At 46.2% G+C, this 21369-nt stretch overlaps 1 protein-coding gene across 2 annotated transcripts in view; it reads right to left on the bottom strand.

The window, feature by feature from the left end:
* Positions 1–21369, bottom strand: part of LOC119966559 (NEDD8 ultimate buster 1-like) — a 40436-nt gene that overhangs the window by 3350 nt on the left and 15717 nt on the right. For both annotated transcript variants that reach the window (XM_038798453.1, XM_038798452.1), the window contains exons 7-14: positions 21233–21321; positions 19729–19835; positions 15444–15630; positions 14893–15000; positions 13487–13639; positions 11591–11740; positions 9218–9310; positions 2319–2487 (exon numbers count right to left, since the gene is read on the bottom strand). In XM_038798453.1, coding sequence (XP_038654381.1) covers positions 2319–2487; positions 9218–9310; positions 11591–11740; positions 13487–13639; positions 14893–15000; positions 15444–15630; positions 19729–19835; positions 21233–21321 — 1056 coding nt within the window. The remainder of the gene's footprint in view (positions 1–2318; positions 2488–9217; positions 9311–11590; positions 11741–13486; positions 13640–14892; positions 15001–15443; positions 15631–19728; positions 19836–21232; positions 21322–21369) is intronic.

Here is a 21369-nt window from a genome sequence, read left to right on the forward strand (position 1 = left end):
GAGGATTCTCTCATGTCAAGTTCTGGCTCCAAATTTTACAATAAGCCACCAATTCTTGTTGTACAAGAATGATCCAAAAATAAAATTCTAGAAAAAGGGCAAACTGGTTTCCCCCAAACACTGCATTTACTGTTGTTTCAGAACATTTGCTTTCGCCCCTGCTTGCCTGATGGCATTTTCCAGAAAGACTCGGGGAAGATATTGAGCATCCCATTTGATCTTTAGTGATTGCAGTCACAATTAAGGCCCCACCATTAACCCCGAGAATATTAAGCTGCCCGCAGAAGCACAGGGTTCAGTTCAAAGAATAGATTCTCATACAATGGCCACTACCGCTGAATCAGATATTGGCAGAAAGACAGAATGGTAATGCTGCCAGAAGGAATCATATTTATACAGGGGTAATAAATAGGAGGGGATATCTTTTTCCTTGCACACGTTCCAAGAATCAGCAACACGGAGGACACAAGAAATAAAGTCATCGAGTAATAGGAAATCACCCTTTCAAACTGGTTTTATATGAGGGCTACTAGCTGCAGAATTCTACAATCTCTGATCAACCAGAGTGCTGAGGGAAGAAATGTTGCACTGATGTCATGAACACACAAATTAGGAGCAGGAGTGGAACATTTGGCTGACCAACCAACCTTATTCAGGTTACCAAGTTAACACTGCTGCTCATTAATTTAACTAACTAATTTAGTGGATTTTTGTGAGGACATTACCAGTGCAGTGGATAACGGGGAGCCAATGGATGTGGTATATCTGGATTTCCAGAAAGCTTTTGACAAGGTGCCACACAAAAGGCTGCTGCATAAGATAAAGATGCATGGCATTAAGGGTAAAGTAGTAGCATGGATAGAGGATTGGTTAATTAATAGAAAGCAAAGAGTGGGGATTAATGGGTGCTTCTCTGGTTGGCGATCAGTAGCTAGTGGTGTCCCTCAGGGATCCGTGTTGGGCCCATAATTGTTCACAATCTACATAGATGATTTGGAGTTGGGGACCAAGGGCAATGTGTCCAAGTTTGCAGATGACACTAAGATGAGTGGTAAAGCGAAAAGTGCAGAGGATACTGGAAGTCTGCAGAGGGATTTGGATAGGTTAAGAGAATGGGCTAGGGTCTGGCAAATGGAATACAATGTTGACAAATGTGAGGTTATCCATTTTGGTAGGAATAACAGCAAACAGGATTATTATTTAAACAATAAAATATTAAAGCATGCTGCTGTGCAGAGAGACCTGGGTGTGCTAGTGCATGAGTCACAGCAAGTTGGTTTACAGGTGCAACAGGTGATTAAGGCGGCAAATGGAATTTTGTCCTTCATTGCTAGAGGGATGGAGTTTAAATCTAGGGAGATTATGCTGCAATTGTATAAGGTGTTAGTGAGGCCACACCTGGAGTATTGTGTTCAGTTCTGGTCTCCTTACTTGAGAAAGGATGTACTGGCACTCGAGGGTGTGCAGAGGAGATTCACGAGGTTAATCCCAGAGCTGAAGGGGTTGGATTACAAGGAGAGGTTGAGTAGACTGGGACTGTACTCATTGGAATTTAGAAGGATGAGGGGGATCTTATTGAAACATTAAAAATTATGAAGGGAATAGGTAGGATAGATGCGGGCAGGTTGTTTCCACTGGCGGGTGAAAGCAGAACTAGGGGCATAGCCTCAAAATAAGGGGAAGTAGATTTAGGACTGAGTTTAGGAGGAACTTCTTCACCCAAAGGGTTGTGAATCTATGGAATTCCTTGCCCAGTGAAGCGGTTGAGGCTCCTTCATTAAATGATTTTAAGTTAAAGATAGATAGTTTTTTGAAGAATAAAGAAATTAAGGGTTATGGTGTTCGGGCCGGAAAGTGGAACTGAGTCCACAAAAGATCAGCCATGATCTAATTGAATGGCGGAGCAGGCTCGAGGGGCCAGATGGCCTACTCCTGCTCCTAGTTCTTATGTTCATGGAACCTTGTAGAGTGCAAATTGGCTTCCACATCTCCTTCCATTTCTCTCCTACATTAGAAGTGATTGCAGTTCAAACAAAGTACATAATAGAAACATAGAAAGTAGGAGGAGGCGGCCATTTGGCCCTTCAAGCTAGTTTCGCCATTCATTATCATGGCTGATCATTCAACTCAATAGCCACATCCCACTTTCACCCCATATCCTTTGATGCTCTTCGCCCCAAGTGCTATAAAGGGCGTCTCGGGCACTTAACTGTCAAGAGTTCATGAAAGGTGCTACAGAAATTACTTTTTTCCCATTTTTCTAAAACTCTTTTGCACATCATTCTCTGCAAGCTTGATAATTAATGTATTTTAGTCACCTTCAACCTCCATATCCTCTGGTGAAGACGACGAGGGAGGTGAATTAAGTAGACTCGATGGAAGATATCCACCGTGATCTATCAACGCCTGAACAGCACGCTCAATGTTTCCATTAAATCTCCTGAGGGCAATTTCTGCAGCAGAGTGATCAAAACCCAAAAACGCCACCTATAAACATTTTTAAAAAAAAGGAAAACATTCTTTAAATATATGGATCCATTATTAAAATCAGTGATGAAATCAGAAACTTACTGAATATTATATATTAAAAGTAGACTCTTGCAGACTTCTGGTGGCGGCGATGACGTAGGAAGCTGCACATTTGGGAGCTCCCGTTTTAAAACGGACTTTCCGGCTCTTTTTAGAGCCCAAAACGGAAATTTTTCGACGTCTCCCGGTGGGAGAAGGTGTGCTGATCGACTTTCCCCGCAGTCCATGACTTGAACTCGGAGTGGAAAGGGGGAAAAAACGGCAGCAGCTCCCCAGAAAAAAACGGGGGAAGGAATCCAAGATGACGGCCGGCAGAGCTCCAGAGGAGTGGAAGCAGTGGGCCCTGGAGCAACAAGCTGCTCTCCTGCGCTGTTTTGCAGACTTCAAGGCTGAGGTACTGAGCTCTCTGCAGGAAACGAACAGAAGGCTCTCGGAGATTCAGACGACCCAGGGTACTGCCATCAAGGAGTTGCAGACGCAGGCCACTGAACGAGAGGAGGAGGCCGGGATCCTCGTGAGTAAGGTGGAGGGACACGAGGCACTCCACAAGAAGTGGCAGGAACGCTTAGAGGAGCTTGATCACCGCATGAGGCGGAAAAATCTGCGGATCTTGGGCCTTGCGGAGGGGATGGAGGGGTCAGACCTGACAACCTACGTGGCTACGATGCTGAACTCTCTAGTGGGGGCCGGGTCTTTCCATCTTCCCTTAGAGCTGGAGGGAGCACACAGAGTACTGGCCAGGGGGCCTAAGGAGAATGAACCCCCGCGTGCGGTGCTGGTGAGGTTCTACCGGTACGGTGATCGGGAGTGTGTGCTGCGCTGGGCCAAGAAGGTGAAGAGCAGCAATTGGGAGAATGGGGTTGTAAGGATCGACCAGGATTGGAGTGCGGAGGTGGCTAAGCAGCAGTCCGGATTTAATTGGACGAAAGAGGTGCTTTACAGGAAAAAGGTGCTTTACAGGAAAAAGATAAAGTTCGGAATGTTGCAGCCCGCGCGCCTGTGGGTAACTTATTCGGACCGGCATTATTATTTTGATTCCCCGGAGGAGGCGTGGGCCTTCATGCGGACGGAGAAACTGGACTTGAACTGGGGGTTGGGGGTTCAGTTGTAATACTTTATTGCTGGATCCTGCTGTTGCTGTGTTCTCTTTTTTTTTTGTACTTTTGCAATTTTGATATGGTTATTTATGGGGGTGTTCTGTTATGTTTTTTTTGCTGTGGGGCATTGTTTGAGTTTTGTATCTTGCGGGGAGGGTCGGGGGGGTTTGTTGTATTCTATGTCGGGTTGGGGGTATGGACTGGGGCTGGTATTTGGGAGCTGCGTCAGAAGGGTGTGGTGGGGCAATGCAAAAGCGCGGGCTTTCCTCTGGTTTCCCGCGCTGCAGGGCGGAGACGATGACGGGGGGAGGCGGGGCCTTAACTGGTTCTTCCCCGCGCTGGAGCGGTGCCTGGACGAGGGATAGATTGGGGGATGATCCCACTTTGGGAGGGGTCGGGTTATTGGCAGGAGTTTCCGGGGTCAGCAGAAGTTAGCTGACCCATGGAAGTACAATGGAGGACGGTTCGCGGCGAGGAGGGTTCCTAGCCTTGGGGGGGGGGGGGGGGGGGGGGGGGGGGAAGAGAAGGGGAATACCGGGTTGCTGCTGGTAGGGGTCAGGAAGGAGCTGGGGGGACAGCAGAGGTGAGGTGTTGTCGCTGTGGGGACTGGGTCGGGCAGGGAGTGCTGGCCTGGGGCGGGACGCCCTCTGATTCGGTTGGTCACCTGGAATGCGAGAGGATTGAATGGGCCGGTGAAGCGGTCGAGGGTACTGGCTCATCTGAAGGGGCTAAAGGCAGATGTGGCAATGCTTCAGGAGACCCACCTGAAGGTGGCGGACCAGGTCCGTCTGAGGAAGGGATGGGTGGGGCAGGTTTTCCACTCTGGGTTGGATGCGAAGAACCGGGGAGTGGCGATTCTGGTGGGGAAAAATGTGTCGTTTGAGGCATCGGAGGTGGTGGCGGATAAGGGGGGTAGGTATGTTATGGTTAGGGGCAGGCTACTAGGAGAGACGGTGGTACTTGCTAGTGTGTATGCCCCAAATTGGGACGATGCGGGCTTTATGAGGCGTCTGTTGGGACGGGTCCCGGATCTGGAGGCGGGAGGTATGATCATGGATCCTTCACTGGATCGGTCCAGCTCTAGGACGGGTAGGAGGCCGGCGGCGGCCAAGGTACTGAGAGGGTTTATGGACCAGATGGGTGGGATGGATCCATGGAGGTTTGTGAGGCCGAGGGCACGTGAGTACTCTTTCTTCTCCCACGTACATAGGGTCTACTCTCGGATAGACTTCTTCGTGGCGAGTAGGGGACTGATTCAGAGAGTGGAGGAGGCCGAGTATTCGGCCATTGCAATCTCCGACCACGCTCCGCATTGGATAGAGTTGGAGATGGGGGAGGTGCGGGACCAGCGCCTGTTGTGACGGTTGGATGTGGGGTTGTTGGCGGAGGAGGTGGTGTGTAGGAGGGTCCGGGCAAGCATCGAGGGGTACCTCGAGGTGAATGATACGGGGGAGGTTCAGGTGGGGTGGTCTGGGAAGCCCTGAAGGCAGTGATTTGTGGGGAGCTGATATCCATCCGGGCACACAGGGAGAGGAGCGAGAGGGATAGACTGGTGGGAAAGATGCTGGAGGTAGACAGGAGGTACGCAGAGGCACCAGAGGAGGGACTGTTGGGGGAGAGGCGCAGCCTGCAGGCTAAATTTGATTTGCTGACCACTAGAAAGGCTGAGGCACAATGGAGGAAGGCACAAGGGGCAGTGTACGAACACGGTGAAAAGGCGAGTAGGATGCTGGCTCATCAGCTCCGCAAGCGGGATGCGGCTAAGGAAATTGCTGGAGTGAGAGACAAGAGTGGGAATGTGGTGTGGAAGGGGGTAGAGGTGAATGAGGTCTTCAAGGACTTTTACGGGGAACTGTACCGGTTGGAGCCAACGGGGGAGAGGAGGGGAATGGAGAGGTTCCTCGACGGGCTCTTTCCCGAAGGTGCAGGAGGAGCAGGTGGAGTGGTTGGGTGCGCCGATTGAGCTGGAGGAGCTAGTTAAGGGGATCGGGCAGATGCAGTCAGGGAAGGCACCGGGGCTGGATGGGTTCCCGGTGGAATTTTACAAAAAGTTTGTTTTGACGATGTCGCGGGCGCTGATCTCGTTAATTTTAAAGAGGGACAAGGACCCCCAGCAGTGTGGTTCATACAGGCCCATATCTCTCCTCAACATAGATGCCAAGGTGCTGACAAAAATCCTGGCCACCAGGATAGAGGACTGTGTGCCAGGGGTTGTGCACGAGGACCAGACAGGTTTCGTGAAGGGAAGGCAGCTGAACATGAATGTGCGGAGATTGTTGAATGTCATCATGATGCCGGCGACTGAGGGGGAGGCAGAGATAGTGGTGGCGCTGGATGCGGAGAAGGCCTTCGATAGAGTGGAGTGGGGGTACTTATGGGAGCTGTTGGGGAGGTTTGGATTTGGTGAAGGGTTCATTAGATGGGTAAGGCTGCTGTACGAGGCCCCGATGGCGTGAGTGGCCACGAATGGGAGGAGGTCGGAGTACTTCCGGCTTTACCGAGGGACCAGGCAGGGTTGCCCCCTGTCCCCCTTGTTGTTTGCACTGGCAATCGAGCCGCTGGCGATGGCGTTGAGGGATTCAGAGAGGTGGAGAGGTTTGGTGCGAGGTGGGGAGGAACATAGGGTGTCGTTGTATGCCGATGACCTGTTACTGTATGTGGCGGACCCGGTGGGAGGGATGCCAGGGGTGATGGAGCTGCTAGCTGAGTTTGGGACCTTTTCAGGTTATAAACTAAATTTAGGCAAGAGTGAGGTGTTTGTGGTGCACCCTGGAGACCAGGAGGAAGGAATTGGTAGGCTCCCGCTTAGGCGGGCAGGGGAGAGCTTTAGGTACCTGGGGGTGCAGGTGGCCAGGGACTGGGGGAACTCTTCACAAACATAATTTCACCAGACTTGTAGATCAGATGGAGGAGTTCAAGAGGTGGGACATGCTGCCATTGTCATTGGCGGGGAGGGTGCAGTCCGTCAAAATGACAGTGCTTCTAAGGTTCTTGTTCCTCTTTCAGTGCCTGCCCATCTTTATCCCCAGGGCCTTCTTTAGGAGAGTGACTAGCAGTATTTTGAGCTTTGTGTAGGCACATGGGACTCCGAGAGTGAAGAGGGTGTTCATGGAGTGAGGGAGGGATAGAGGCAGGCTGGCGCTGCCCAACCTTCTGGGGTACTATTGGGCGGCCAATGTGTCAATGGTGCGTAAATGGGTGATGGAGGGGGGAGGGGCGGCGTGGAAAAGAATGGAGATGGCGTCATGTAGAGGTACAAGTCTGGGTGCCATGGTAACGGCGCCGTTGCCGCTCTCACCCAAGAGGTTTACCACGAGCCCGGTGGTGGCGGCGACCCTAAGAATCTGGGGACAGTGGAGACGGCATAGGGGGGAAGCAGGGGGCTCGATGGAGGCTCCACTGGGTGGCAACCATCGGTTCATCCCGGGGAATAAGGATGGGGGATTTAGGGGGTGGCAAAGGGTGGGCATCAGTAAATTGAGGGACCTGTTTATTGGCGGGAGGTTTGCGGGCCTGGGGGAACTGGAAGATAAATTTGAGCTTCCCCAAGGGAACATGTTCAGATACTTGCAGGTAAAGGCGTTTGCTAGGCGACAGGTAGAGGGATTCCCTCTGCTGCCCTTGCGGGCGACGATGGACAGAGTGCTTTCGGGGGTGTGGGTCGGAGAGGGGAAGGTGTCTGACATCTATAAGGTAATGCAGGAGGTGGAGGAGTCGTCAGTGGAGGAGCTGAAGGCTAAATGGGAGGAGGAACTCGGAGAGCAGATAGAGGATGGAACTTGGGCGGTTGCCTTGGAGAGAGTCAACTCTTCCTCCTCATGTGCGAGGCTTAGTCTCATCACATGAGGTGCTGCACCGGGCCCACATGTCCGGGACTAGGATGAGTAGGTTCTTTGGGGGTGAGGATAGGTGCACCAGATGTTCGGGGAGTCCAGCGAACCACGCCCATATGTTCTGGGCATGCCCAGCACTGGAAGAATTCTGGAAGGGGGTGGCGGGGACGGTGTCGAGGGTGGTTGGATCCAGGGTCAAACCAGGGTGGGGACTCGCGATTTTTAGAGTTGCGGTAGAGCCGGGAGTGCAGGAGGCGAAAGAGGCCGGTGTCCTGGCCTTTGCGTCCCTAGTAGCCCGACGAAGGATCTTGCTACAGTGGAAGGATGCGAGGCCCCCAAGTGTGGAGACCTGGATCAGTGACATGGCGGGATTTATAAAATTGGTAAGGGTCAAATTTGCCCTGAGGGGATCAATACAAGAGGTTCTATAAACAATGGCAGCCTTTTCTGGACTTCCTGGCTCAAAGATAGGTATCTTGGTCAATAGCAGCAGCAACCCGGGGGGGGGGGGGGGGGGGTCCCGTATTGTAGTTTCTATTATGTAACTTAATATTGTGTTAATTTGCGTTGTTGTTAAAATGCTGTGTTGTTCATGGAGGTGGGGCGAATGTTTATGATTGCTAATATTATTGTTATTTTTGGTATGTTATCATAGTTCGTTGTTGTTGTATAAATTCAAAATTTTTCAATAAAAATTATTTCAAAAAAAAAGTAGACTCTTGCTCTATGAAGTCCCTCAAGCCTGGAATTTTTCATTACTAGTATAAATAGTAATTTGGATCTTACAATGAGTCAAACATGGAAATGTAGATGTCAAAAAAATACAACGTTTGACACCAAGTTGGTCATTCATCTGTAATGAAGTGGCACTGTCTTTTCAAATTTTTTTCATCTAAAAATTTGACACGGAACTCTGTTTGGAGAGACAGTCCAATAACTCGGTAATTGTGTCCACCTTCAGATCTAGGGCTCAGATCATAGCGAGTGAAAAAAGGCAGAGATCGGACAGTTCCACAGTACTTACTCAGAAAATGTTAAACAGATTAGAACCTAGTATAAAGCCTGGGTAACGACCCCCCCCCCCCCCCCCCCCCCCCCCCCCCCATCAAAACCCACCGATCCCTGTCACCTCACTCATCAACTATCTACCCATTAACTGAAACACACCATACAGCAGGTAGTGCAGTAAAAAGGGTGTGTCCCGCCTTCCCAACTACAGTCCGATCCCAGAACAAGAAACACACATCAGCATCAAGTTGGGAGCTGGTTTAGCACACTGGGCTAAATAGCTGTTTTTTAAAGCAGACCAAGGCAGGCCAGCAGCACGGGTTCAATTCCCGTACCAGCCTCCCCGAACAGGCACCGGAATGTGGCAACTAGGGGCTTTTCACAGTAACTTCATTGAAGCCTACTTGTGACAATAAGCGATTTTCATTTCATTTTTTGAGGAGCTTCACGCATGAAGTGGCAATCTTCCAGTCATTGCCACTGCAAGGAGGATCTAGCCCACCATTATACATGGGTTCATGCAGGGAAACATTGCTCGAGACATATATGGGGGAGTGGCTCACAGCCATAGGATTGTGCTCTAGGGTGGCTGAGAAGTGGAAAATAAACTGGAGCGAGTAGAGAAATAAGAACTAAGGATTTGGGAGTGCTGTCAACAGATGAGGGATCGATACATACACATACAAGGCTGTGTAGATTCAATAAACAAGTGCAGGTTAGCTATAGCTGATGAACAGCAACAGGGCACACCTGGTTAATCGTTTCTTCTGAGATTTCAACTCTGTTACTTGGTCCAGCTTCTTCATCATCTAGATAGGCTGGTTGAGGACTGCGTTTAAGTATCTGGAAGAAAATTCAACCAATGAGGACAAATCTAAAACCTACAATAATGAAGCCCACCTCAGCAATGGGCAACTTTGGGATATTCAAAATGAGTGCGATAAAGGGATTTTAACATCCAACTGTTGAAGAGATATTAATGCACAAATAAGAAACACAAATCAACATACTCAGGGGATAAGAAATTATTTCAATAGTACCTGACATGTGCTAAGGGACTCTGATTGCCAAGATTGGATTTTCAGCTGAAAAATATCATTGTGATAAAAGGGAGAGTTAAGGATTGTGCTGGGAATAGCCGCTCAGGAGGATTGTTGAGGGGTTGATTGGCACTTTTTCTCTGCCAGTGCTCATTGAGGATACTATACAGCATTCAGGGAGGAATAGTGTTGACCGAACTTCCTCTGACAGCAATCAGTAGGTCCAAGGTTAGGAAGATTATTTTGAAAACTACTTAAGGTAGCCATCTTTTAAAGTTCACTTGCTGCTGAGGTTTGAATAAGACTTCTGAATCATACTAGGAGATTTCAATATTTATTCTGTAAATTCTCCAAGGACTTAACCTAAAAGAGCAAATAATGCTACAACTCTTATCCAGCAGGAAGCACCAAGGGAAAGGGAATGTTTAGTCATCAGTAACTTGCTCAGGGTCCCCTTGGGTCTGCCGTAAGAATGGGAGGACAACATTAAAAGGCAGGCAGAGCAGCATACACAGGAGAGTAGGAAAAGGGGAGGTGGACTCTAGCCTGCGCACCCTGTCCCCCGATGGACCTCCAACAGCACATCATAGAACCAGTGTGCCCCCAGTCTGGACTAGGCAAAACCTAAATTATACCAAGTTTGCAACTGAAAAAAAATTGTAAATGACATTTTTGTAGCTAGTCAACCGATTACAAACTTTAATCTCAATTACAGGGCAGCACAATACAAAAATGTTCCTATTGTTTTGATCCCCAAAACCACTTTCCTCCCCGCCACAACACAAACCTGCCAACTGTGTGGTCTCCGAATAAGGATTGCCAACTTGGGATGCACTTTTGCGCCAATATGCACGATACAAATCTGGCATTTAAGCCCAGCATGTTTCAGCCATGTGTCAAGAGGGAAGAATGGTTCCAATTGAGGTAAAGGATTGTGAGTTTAAGTCCAACTCCGGGAATTTGAGTACTAAGTTGACACCACAGCATAGTGGAGTGCTGCACTGTCAAAGGTACCATTTTTCAGACGAGACTATATATCGAGACCATCACTACTCTCACCTGGTGGATATATGGCACCATTTCAAATAAAAGCAGGGACGATAACCCTGGTGCCCCAACCAATTTTGTTAGGAATATAAAAAAAAAGGTAGTTTTAAAGGATTTATATCTGTAAACATTAGAAATAAAGGTATAATTTTAAGTAGGTTCAATTTAATGTTTCTGTACCTGGAAGGTTAGAACCTGTAGTTAGATTCATGCTGGGCGATGGTATTTGTACGTGTGGGGGGTTGGTTTCAATTCAAATTGTGACTATTATGTTTAGAGGGAGTTACGGCGTAAAGAATAAATAGAATCAGCAGGGATTGCCAAGCACCTGGAGGCCCTTAAGGATAAAAAAAAGCTTTTAAGTTTCAGCTGAAATTTTTAGTAGCTGCTCTTAGAAGGCTAAAGAGGATATCTCTCAGCCTTGATAGAAGAATCAGATAGACTCAAAATTTACATTGGGCCCATCGAGTCTGCACTGGCCCTTGACAAGAGCACCCTACCACGCCCATGCCTCTACCCTATCCCCGCAGCCCAATAACATCACTTAACCTTTTGGACACCAAGGGGCAATTTAGCATGGCCAATCCACCTAACCTGCACATCTTTGGCTTGGGAGAGAAACCTGGAGCACCTGGAGGAAACCCCACACAGACACGGGGAGAACGTGCAAACTCCGCACAGACAGCCACCCAAGGGTGGATTTGAACCGGGTGTCCTGGTGCTGTGAGGCAGCAGTCCTAACCACTGTGCCACCCTCTCAAGCTACTGCACTCCACCATTAGTTTGCATGCAGACTGAAACTACTTCACACTGATATTGTAGCTGACATTCACTTATGCTGTACTACATCATCTGTAACACGAATACAGAGTTTAGGAATGGTCAGTTTTCTGGGGGTATTTCTTAATCAGCTTTAACTAAAACTTGCACTTGTCAGCAGTAAAAATGTAGTGAGGTTTATTTCATTTTGTGGACAGAATTCCCAAATAATCTTTGAAGAGACTGGACAATTCTGAGCAGCGAGAGAGTGACTGACCTCTATGGCACGGTCCAAGTTATTATTAGCTGATCTGAATGCCTTGGAAGCAGCTTTTTCCGAATAGCCCATAGCCACCAAGGAATTCACAGCTTCTTCCTTTTTCCTTTTCCGCTCAGCCTTCTCTTTTCTCCTTATTTCAGCTTTCTCCTACAAAAATACAGCACAGAATACAAGTCATACCAGTCAAAATCTGGGTAACTTGAGTTGGAAGAAGAGCTGAAAGAGCCAAAGTAAAACTTTTGGCACTTTTTTTTTTTTAAAACAACAAACTGAAGAAGTTGGAAAACACCAAGTTAGAGAGCATTTCACATCTCTGCATGGCAGATGAACCTCCAAACTGGGATTGAATTAAAGCATTAACATTTCAATTCAATGTAATAAAATGCAGTCGGGAAGAAGAATTAATGGTCTTTGGCATTACTTGGTATTTTGACCTAACATCAACACCACCAGAGTTGGTCCACAAAATGGATTTGACACGTCAAAAAAAAGGTGTTTGTGGGGAGGTCTGGTGGCTCAGTAGGCAGCACCTCTGTCTTGGGACACAAAACTCCATGTTCAAGTCCTACTCCAGGACTTGCTGGCCACAGATGGAGTGTGCATGACGTGGCCAAACAGGTTGATAATCAATCTGCCCGTCCTTACCAATGTGCCCAAGGCAGGCAGCAAGAGGGAGAAATTCCCCGTCAGTCATGCCGATGTGGGATAGTGTCCCCTTGGCTATAGCCTCTTATCTCTCTCTGTTAGAGAGATGCCTATGGGCCCTTGAGGATCAAGACTAATGAAGGAAGAAAGATTATGAGATGTGATTTCCACATGATGATCAGAGGTGCACTATAATAAAGGTTACATGTAGTAAAGGCTAGACATTCACACTGCCAGCCAGGCTTCTTCTGTCCTTATTGCCACATGGTCCTAGTCCATGGATGGGGAGTAGCTTTGGTAGAGACCAGAGTAAGGGGAGAATGTACTTCCTATGTTTCAAACAAAATAAGCAAATACCTGTAGTAGAACCTCAATTATCCACCACAATGAGGGGAAATGGTCATTCTCCATCCGGACACTACAGACTTCAGTAGTAGTTAGTTTTATTAATATATTAAATGGGGAAAAAGTTGGAAAGGCAAAAGTTGCTTAATTGTAAGAGTCTGTGTAAGCCCTAACTGTTTCAATGCCAGACAGACCAAAAGTAGCTTCCAGTGCTTCATTTAAAAATATTGTGGTTTATTGTATTACCTCATTTATAAAAAGAGGGTTTTGGAGTTGAAACATATCTTATTTTCTTCTTGGGATTTGGCCTCACTCAAAAAAGGTGTCATCATCCCACCTGCTTTAGTCTGATAAGTTTCCTTTAAGCTATAATAACTCCTGGTGTTGTCGGTAATGCAGTTGCATGCTTCCAAATCAAAAGCAAATTGGGCAAATAGAGCGGCTGGCTTGGAGAAGCTTATAGAAATAGACAAAGGCATGTGAAAGACATTGCTTTCCAGCTTAGAATACATTATTGTTCCACCCCCAGATTACATTATGACTTCCAGATTACATCACCACAAGACCAGATTTGGGCATTAAAGTAGTCTAGGGCCATTTTTACACATAATCCCTCAGATAGGCTGGCAGCTCAGAGTTCTTGCACCTAAAGGGAGCCCCACTGGCAATTCATTAACTGCAAGATGGGCCTGAAATTTGGCTGGAGCTCCCCCAGAGCGGAGGCGACGTTGCTCCCGGCTTTTCAGCTCTTTTCTCAGGGCCACCACTGCCCTGACATAAAGGAGCCCAAGACGCGAGCATTATTTGCAGGAATGAGCAGCATCGTGAACTACAGTAGATTACCCAAGGCAGATCCAATACATGGTAGCAACAGATTACATTACTAGAAATACTAGAAATTACCTCTCTTCTCTGGTAGATGTGCGATGCAGCAAAATCAATATCGTCGCTACATGCTCGCAAACTTAGCCGTGCCTCCTGGGCTGTGAATCCGAGACTCATCAGTTGCACCACCTTTTTATCATCCACAAAAAGCTTTCCCAATAACATTTCTGCCTAAATCAAGTAAACAGGGAAGAAAATGAGAAAGAAATTTAGTGCAGAGAAGTGTACAAGGAGCTGCGATGTAAAATAGAGGGTACAATTGGAAATGGGGCGCAGGAACAGACAGGCCTGGAGGCACGTGCACACAAAATCAATGAAAGTGAAAGGGGAGGCTGAGAAAGTGACTAAAAAAAAAACTGGCACAAGGGATTCTGGGCTTCATAAATAGAAACATATCCAGTACAAAAAGATTCATCACAACTTCCTTGCTTTAAGAATCATTGGTTTGGCCTCAATAGAGTACGGTGTCCAATTCTAAGAAAGGTTTACAAAAATGATTCTGACGTTAAGGGACTTCAGTCAAAACTGGAGAAGCTGGGGCTGTTCTCCCCAGCGAAGAGCAAGTGGAGCGGAGGTTTCATAGAATTGTGCAAAATCGTGAGGGCTCCAGAAAGCGTGAATAGAGATAAATAGTTCACTGGTGGGGGGGGGTCAAGAACTGGAGGATCCGAATTTAAAGGGAAGCAGATTTAATCGTGACTTTAAAAGAGGAATTGGATAAGCAGCGAAGTGGGAAGTAGGACGGGGACTAAATGTATTCCTCTTGCAGGGAGCTGGCACAGACGACAGGTTAATGGCTTCCTTCTGTGCTGCAACCATGATCTAGGATTTCATTTGTTTTTTAAAAATTCATTTTATGGGATGTGGGCGTCGCTGGTTACGCCAGCATTTAATGCCCATCCCTAGTTGCCTTTCAGAAGGTAGTGGTGAGTTGCCTTCTTGAACCGCTGCAGACCTTGAGACGTAGGTACACCCACTGTGCTGTTAGGGAGGGAGTTCCAGGATTTTGCTCCAGCAACAGTGAAGGAATGGCAATATATTTCTAAGTCAGGGTGGTGAGTGACTTGGAGGGCAACTTCCAGGTGGTGGGGTTTCCAGGTATCTGCTGCTCTTGTCCTTTTAGATGGTAGTGGTCGTGGGTTTGGAAGGTGCTGATAAAGAAACCTTAGTGAGTTCCTGCAGTGCAGATTTCATTTCTGTTAAGCCTAGCAATACTGTCTCAGTCTATTTCAGTTTACATTTCAGAATCCAGAACACTCTTTCTCCCCACCCCCAGCCTCCCAAAAGAAAGGGAAAAAAAAAATAAAAATTGTTTAATGTGTTTTACTGCCAAATATAAAAAACCTTACTGTAGAATTAAGTGGAACGAAAAGCAATATTAAAAAGCAATAACTATAAACAGAAATCAAGATAAAAGCATGCACCTCATTCAGATGATTTTTAGTCTGATCCAGCTTTCCTTTATGGTACAATACCACTCCCTGCAGAAGCTTGAGCCGCAAATATAGCACCTGCTCATTGGCAGTGTTGCCCTATGAAACGCAAATTGTAAAAACTGAGAAAAAAAACTGGCTTAGACAACATTGCAAGATGTAACACATTAGAACAGAGAAGTGATGGAAGACACAAGAACAGAATATATAGGTTGTTAAATCAATATACTCTCCGGAAAATTCCAGAGCTCTTTATTTTGGCAATTGTTTGGAAATACTACCAATATCACCAGGCTGGCAGTGATTGCATGCTTTAAAGCTCATTTAAGGGTTCAAGTGACATGACAAAAGTAAACCAAGTAGTTTGTAACAGTCAAGTCAAAATTGGGGAGATCATTGCAGCTCTCAGTCTGTGTATTTACGCTGTGATTTTATGGTGTTGATTTGTAGTTTGTGGAAAAGCATGGCGTGACTCAGCAAATTTTACCAAAACAAAGCAAAGTCATCGAACAAGTTTAAACAAAAACATGAAATGGACCAACCTTCAGGTTGTAGAGTCGCTCCAGGTTCTCTCCGTAGCATTTATTCAGCCGCGTTTGGGCACGTCTTAATCTCTCTTCAGCATCACGAAGGCAATCGAGCTGCTCCAGCTGAAGATAACACCAGACTACTTCCAGCTGTAGAACTGCATGGTTATCTACAATGTTCAGGAGCTCAGACCCACATTTTCTGGGACATAAATTCTGTATCAGTACCTCATTTAAATCTGAAACGATTTACAGCTGACAGTTTCAGATTTATGCAAATTGTGCACACAATGAGAAAATAAATGAAGACGACATTTCAAAACTTCTTCACTGGCTGTAAAGAGCTTCAGAATATTGTGTACAGTTCTGGATGCCACACTATAGGAAGGATGTGAATGTATTGGGGAGAGTGCAGAAGAGGTTTACAAGAGAGAGTGGTTCAAGGGATGGGAGATTGGAGAGGTTGGGGCTGTTCTCTTGAAGAGAAGGCAGCTAAGAGTAGATTTGAGATGTTCAAAATCTTGAGGAGCTGGGCAGAGTGGATAGGAAGAAACAGTTTCATTCATAAAAAAGGATCAAGAACAAGGGGGTACAGATTTAAATTGATTTGCAGAAGAAGCAAATGTTATGCAAAAAAAAAAAAAGTTCCGAGAGGTTATTTCCCCTTATAGGAGAGTCTAGGACCAGAGAGCTTAATCTCAGGGCAAGGGGTTTGCCCATTTTAAGATAGGAGAGGAGGAGAAACTTCTTCTCAGGAGGGTAGTGAATCTGTGGAATTCTTTACCGCAGAAGACTTGAGGGTGTGTCATTAAGTATGTTCAAAGTTCCTTTTTTAAGCGGGTCAACAGAGTGATCACGGGCTTCGTCTGGGCGGGAAAGACCCCGCGAGTAAGGAAGGTAATGCTTGAGCAGAGTCGGGGAGAGGGCAGGCTGGCGCTGCCAAATTTTAGCAACTATTACTGGGCGGCTAATATAGCCATGATCAGGAAGTGGGTGGTGGGGGAGGGGGGTCGCCATGGGTGCGTATGGAAACGGCTTCATGCAAGGGCACCAGTCTGGTGGCGTTGCTAACTGCGCCTCTGCCGTTCCCGCTAGCACGGTACTCCACCAGTCCAGTGGTGGTGGCGGCCCTGAGAGTTTGGGGCCAATGGAGGAGGCATGTGGGAGCATCGGCCTGGGACCCAATCTGTGATAATCACCGTATTGCCCCGGGGAATATGGATGGGGGGTTCCGGATATGGCAGAGAACAGGGATCGAGAGGATGGGGAAATATTTTTATCGAGGGGAGCTTTCCGAGTATGAGGGCGTTGGAGGAAAAGTTTGGGTTGGTGAGGGGGAAACAAATTCAGGTATCTGCAAGTGCGGGACTTCCTTCGTAAACAGGCGTCAACCTTCCCGCTCCTACCGCGAAGGGGGATTAGGACAGGGTAGTTTCCAGAGGGTGGGGAGGAGAAGGGACATCTGACATTTATAAAGGAGCTTATGGGGTCGGAGAAGACGCAGACCAAGGAACTGAAGCGCAACTGGGAGGAGGAGCTGGGAGGTGAGATAGAGGATGGTCTATGGACAGACACGTTGAATAGAATCAACACATCCGCAACTTGTGCCAGGCTCAGCCTGATACAATTTAAGGTTGCTCACCAGGCTCACATGACAGTGGCCCGGATGAGCAGATTCTTTGAGGTGGAGGACAGGTGTGTAAAATGTGCAGGTGGACCGTGAATCATGTCCACATGTATCTAACATGTCCAAAGCTTAGGGGATTTTGGCAGGGGTTTGCGGACGTCATGTCCACAGTGTTAAAAATAAGGGTGGCGCTGAGTCCAGAGGTGGCGATTTTCGGGGTGTCAGAAGACCCGGGAATCCAGGAGGAGAAAGAGGCAGACGTTCTGGCCTTTTCTTCCCTGGTAGCCCGGAGACGGATACTATTAGCATGGAGGCACCCAAAGCCCCCGAAGTCGGAGCCCTGGCTATCGGACATGGCTAGCTGGCTCTGTTTGGAGAAAATCAAGGTCGCCTTGAGAGGGTCACTGTTAGGGTTCACCCCGAGGTGGCAACCGTTCGTCAACTTCTTTGCAAAAATTTAATCAGCAACCGGGGGGGGGGGGGGGGGGGGTAAAGAAAGGAGTAGTTTAGAGTAGGGGGTCAATAAAGGTGGGTAAACGGTTTTTTTGCATTATGTTTATGATTTCATGTATATTGTTTATTTTGTTGTTGTTACTATACCAAAAATACCTCAATAAAATGTTTATTTTAAAAAAAGTATGTTCAAGGTTGAGACAGACAGATTTTTTAATCAGTAAGGGAATCAAGGGTTATGGGGATAAGGCAGGAAACGGGACTTGGGGATTATAAAAGCAGATAAGTCCCGATCGCGATCTTATCGAATGGCGAAGCAGATTCGATGGGCCAAAATGGCCTATTTCGGGTTTATGGTTTAACAAGCAGTTCGGGTCTGGAACGTACTGCCTGGAAGTGTGGTGGAGGCAGGTTCAATTGAGACAGTCAAGAGGCCAGTAGATCACTTGAATATAAACAATGTGCAGGGGTATGGGGAAAAGGCAGGGGGATGGCACCAAGTCATAATGCTCATTTGGAGAGCCAGTGCAGACAGAATGGGCTGAATGGCCTCATTCGGCACTGTAACAATTGTGATTTTAATTCTGGAATGCCCAGGTCGTGAGCGGTACTTTATAATTTTCTATGTAAAAGTGGAAGTTTTCTCTTTTATGCAAAACAAAAATCTTCCATTTCTGGCATCCAGCACCATTTACTCCCAGATCCAGTACAGCAGTTATCGGATGTAGAGTACATCATATCCCCTTGGATTCAACAGCATGCTTCACATGTCTCATATCCATAAAATTGTCAAATTTATTCATCAAGTGTGAATCGAGGTTCAATTGAAACAAGGCCTGGGTAGCCAGCAGGCAGACCAAAATAGCAACTATAATAAAAATGCGATCAAAAAAGGGGAGAAAAAGGCGAAATTAATTTACAACTAATAAAACTTTGCACCATTCTTGCAGAAAGAAGATCATAGATTCAAATTAGCGAAATGTAAACAATTACATAATTGTGTAAATACCAAGAAAGATGCAAACCTTGTTTTGAGGGGGCAATTGAAGAGGAGATAGATAGGAGGGTAAAAAAGGGAGGAGATCCTTAGCTTGGCTATCCAAATTAAAAAGTTTATTGCCACAGAATAAGAAATGTGATTGTAGAAGGTCAATTGCACTATTTTCTTACTCCAACAGACTACAGAATCAAATAGTTTAATATTAAAATTACAAATCAACATAATCCATTACAAATGGCAGGACAATAATAAAGGTCAGGATTTCACTTGGAGGTGTGTCGTTTTTAAAAAAAAAGCCACATAACAAATCCCCTTCAAATAATACTGGTCTGGACTGGTTAACCATGGCATTGGTGGAAAACTACTGAGGAATTGAACAAACGAATGTGATACAAAATAGGATAATTAGTTAGGATAATGTAGAGGATACCCAGGTATAGGAGCCGGAACAAAGGAACTGAGCAAAGCATGGCCAGGAAGGGGGAGGGGTAGTTGCTAGGACGAGATTGCCGAGTGAGAGGGGCTCCCCCAAGGGCTGAAGAATGTGAAATGAGCTCAGGGCTGAGGAATGTGAAATGAGCCACTCAGGGTATATGGCCAGGTCAAGAAGTGTATAGGGATAGCCTATGGGAATTTTGCATTCATTACTGTTGCCTTATTTGGTCGTATGTATGTGAAACTTGAATGTATCTGTACAGCTTTGTGCTTTTTGGCTCACTCTCGCTGTTGAAGATTCAGGAGACTGTGGTTATGTCCTGCTCTCCCAATAGAGAGAGTCACCCCAGCTAGCTAGTTGAAATAAACAATAATTGATACCTGCAAATCCGTCTCAAATGTTATTGAGACCAGACTGAGAGCAAAAGAATCAGGATTGTCACTACAACGAGGGCAGGAGACAAGAAACAAGGTCCAGGTTCCTACTCCAGACCAGACCAAAAACTCAGATCAGGAAAAAGTGATCAGCAGCTTGCAAAAACATCTTTTTTTAAAAAAAAATTCAGCTTGATGACTTTGAAATGTTTGAATCTCTGGAAAATAAACAAAGGTTTTGATAGTCCTGCAGTTGAAGGAGACTCAAAAGGTTCGGAAGGCACATGACTGTAGGGTGCAAGTAGAGGGGAAAAGATTCCTGCTATCTGTCCTGGCAAAAAGCTCATATGAATAGGTGGTTACTGAACGCACAATGCCCGTCAATGTCATATGCATAATACTGTAGTTACCCAAATTCTTCGTCAGCATCCAACAGATACAACAGTGCCGAAGCATAATCTTTCTTCTTCATAAACGCTCTGCCTTTTTCGTGGAGTGTCATGGCTAATAAAAGCGCCTAGCAAGCAAATAAAACATGAATTTAAATCATAAAGCTTACTGTAGGACCTGTTACAACCAGACAGTGAATCTTTACCAAGTTGCTTTCTGAAATGAAAAAAAGTATTGAAAGGATATGGCATTTGGAACACCAGAGGAAGTTTGGTATTGATAACAAATTTATACAATATCTTCAAATGTAATGAAACGTCATAAAACAAATAGGACACTGAACAGCACATTAAATTATAGGTCAGGTGACCAAAATGTTGGTCAAAGAGGTAGGTTTTAAGGAATGTCTTAAAAGGAAAGGGAGGTAAATTGGAATGCAGCATGCAAATCTCAGTTCATTTCAAGGTATTAGCTTACTCATAGAATGCATAGAACCATACAGCACAGAACAGGCCCTTCGGCCCTCAATGTTGTGCCGAGCCATGATCACCCTACTCAAACCCACGCATCCACCCCATACCCGTAACCCAACAACCCCCCCCTTAACCTTACTTTTTTTAGGACACTACGGGCAATTTAGCATGGCCAATCCATCTAACCCGCACATCTTTGGACTGTGGGAGGAAACCGGAGCACCCGGAGGAAACCCACGCACACAGGGGGAGGACGTGCAGACTCCACACAGACAGTGACCCAGCCGGGAATTGAACCTGGGACCCTGGAGCTGTGAAGCATGTATGCTAACCACCATGCTACCCTGCTGGAGAAAGGAAGTTTGTCCTGCTATTCCAGGCTACTCTGCAGAACCACACTGCCGTGGAAGTATGAAACCTACAAATGGGAATGGTTGTCTCATTGTCTTGGCCTCATACAAACGTCTTGGCCTTATACAAATGTATTATAAATTAGCTACATAGAAGAGGAGAACGGCCTCTGCTTTCATCCCATAATCTAGTTTCCTGTATTATTCACCATCTCCATCATTAGTCTGTGAGCACCGTCACCAGAAGGATTGTAGGGATCTAAAAATTGAATAATTAGTGAGGGGCAGCAAAAGTCACCAATATTCAGAAAAGACCATGTCAAACAATAAAATTCCCTCAACTCCTTTGGAGGAAGATGTATTTTTTTGGCATTTGGTCATAATATATTTTAATTTATTCTATCTTAAAGTAATCTAAGCACTATTAAGTAGATCCACTTGTTCGGTGGACACCCAGTGCCTTCCCACAGGATAGGTGGGAATATAGATGAATCTATGCTTAGAAACCATTCATAGTGATTTGTTGGACACATGCAAAATACCAAATATGGTGATCCAACCAGAGAATTCCTATATTCTAAACCATATTCCAGTCACTCCTGATGCAATTCAAATGTAGATGTAACAAGCTAGGCATTGCAATATTGCTGAAAACGGCACAGTGAGCGTAGAAACTTATTCATTAGACACAAGCCACTTGCCTTTTTTTCTACAGCAGGAATAGGGATGGGGCGTCCTTTCTGATCTGCAATTTCTAAGTATGGAACATTACTAAGATCCGTATTCTCACCTAGAGGAAAAGTTGCATTCAATTTATTCTGAAACATCACAATGATTT

Source organism: Scyliorhinus canicula, chromosome 5, assembly GCF_902713615.1.
Source record: "Scyliorhinus canicula chromosome 5, sScyCan1.1, whole genome shotgun sequence".
In the NCBI taxonomy this organism is placed as follows: domain Eukaryota; kingdom Metazoa; phylum Chordata; class Chondrichthyes; order Carcharhiniformes; family Scyliorhinidae; genus Scyliorhinus; species Scyliorhinus canicula.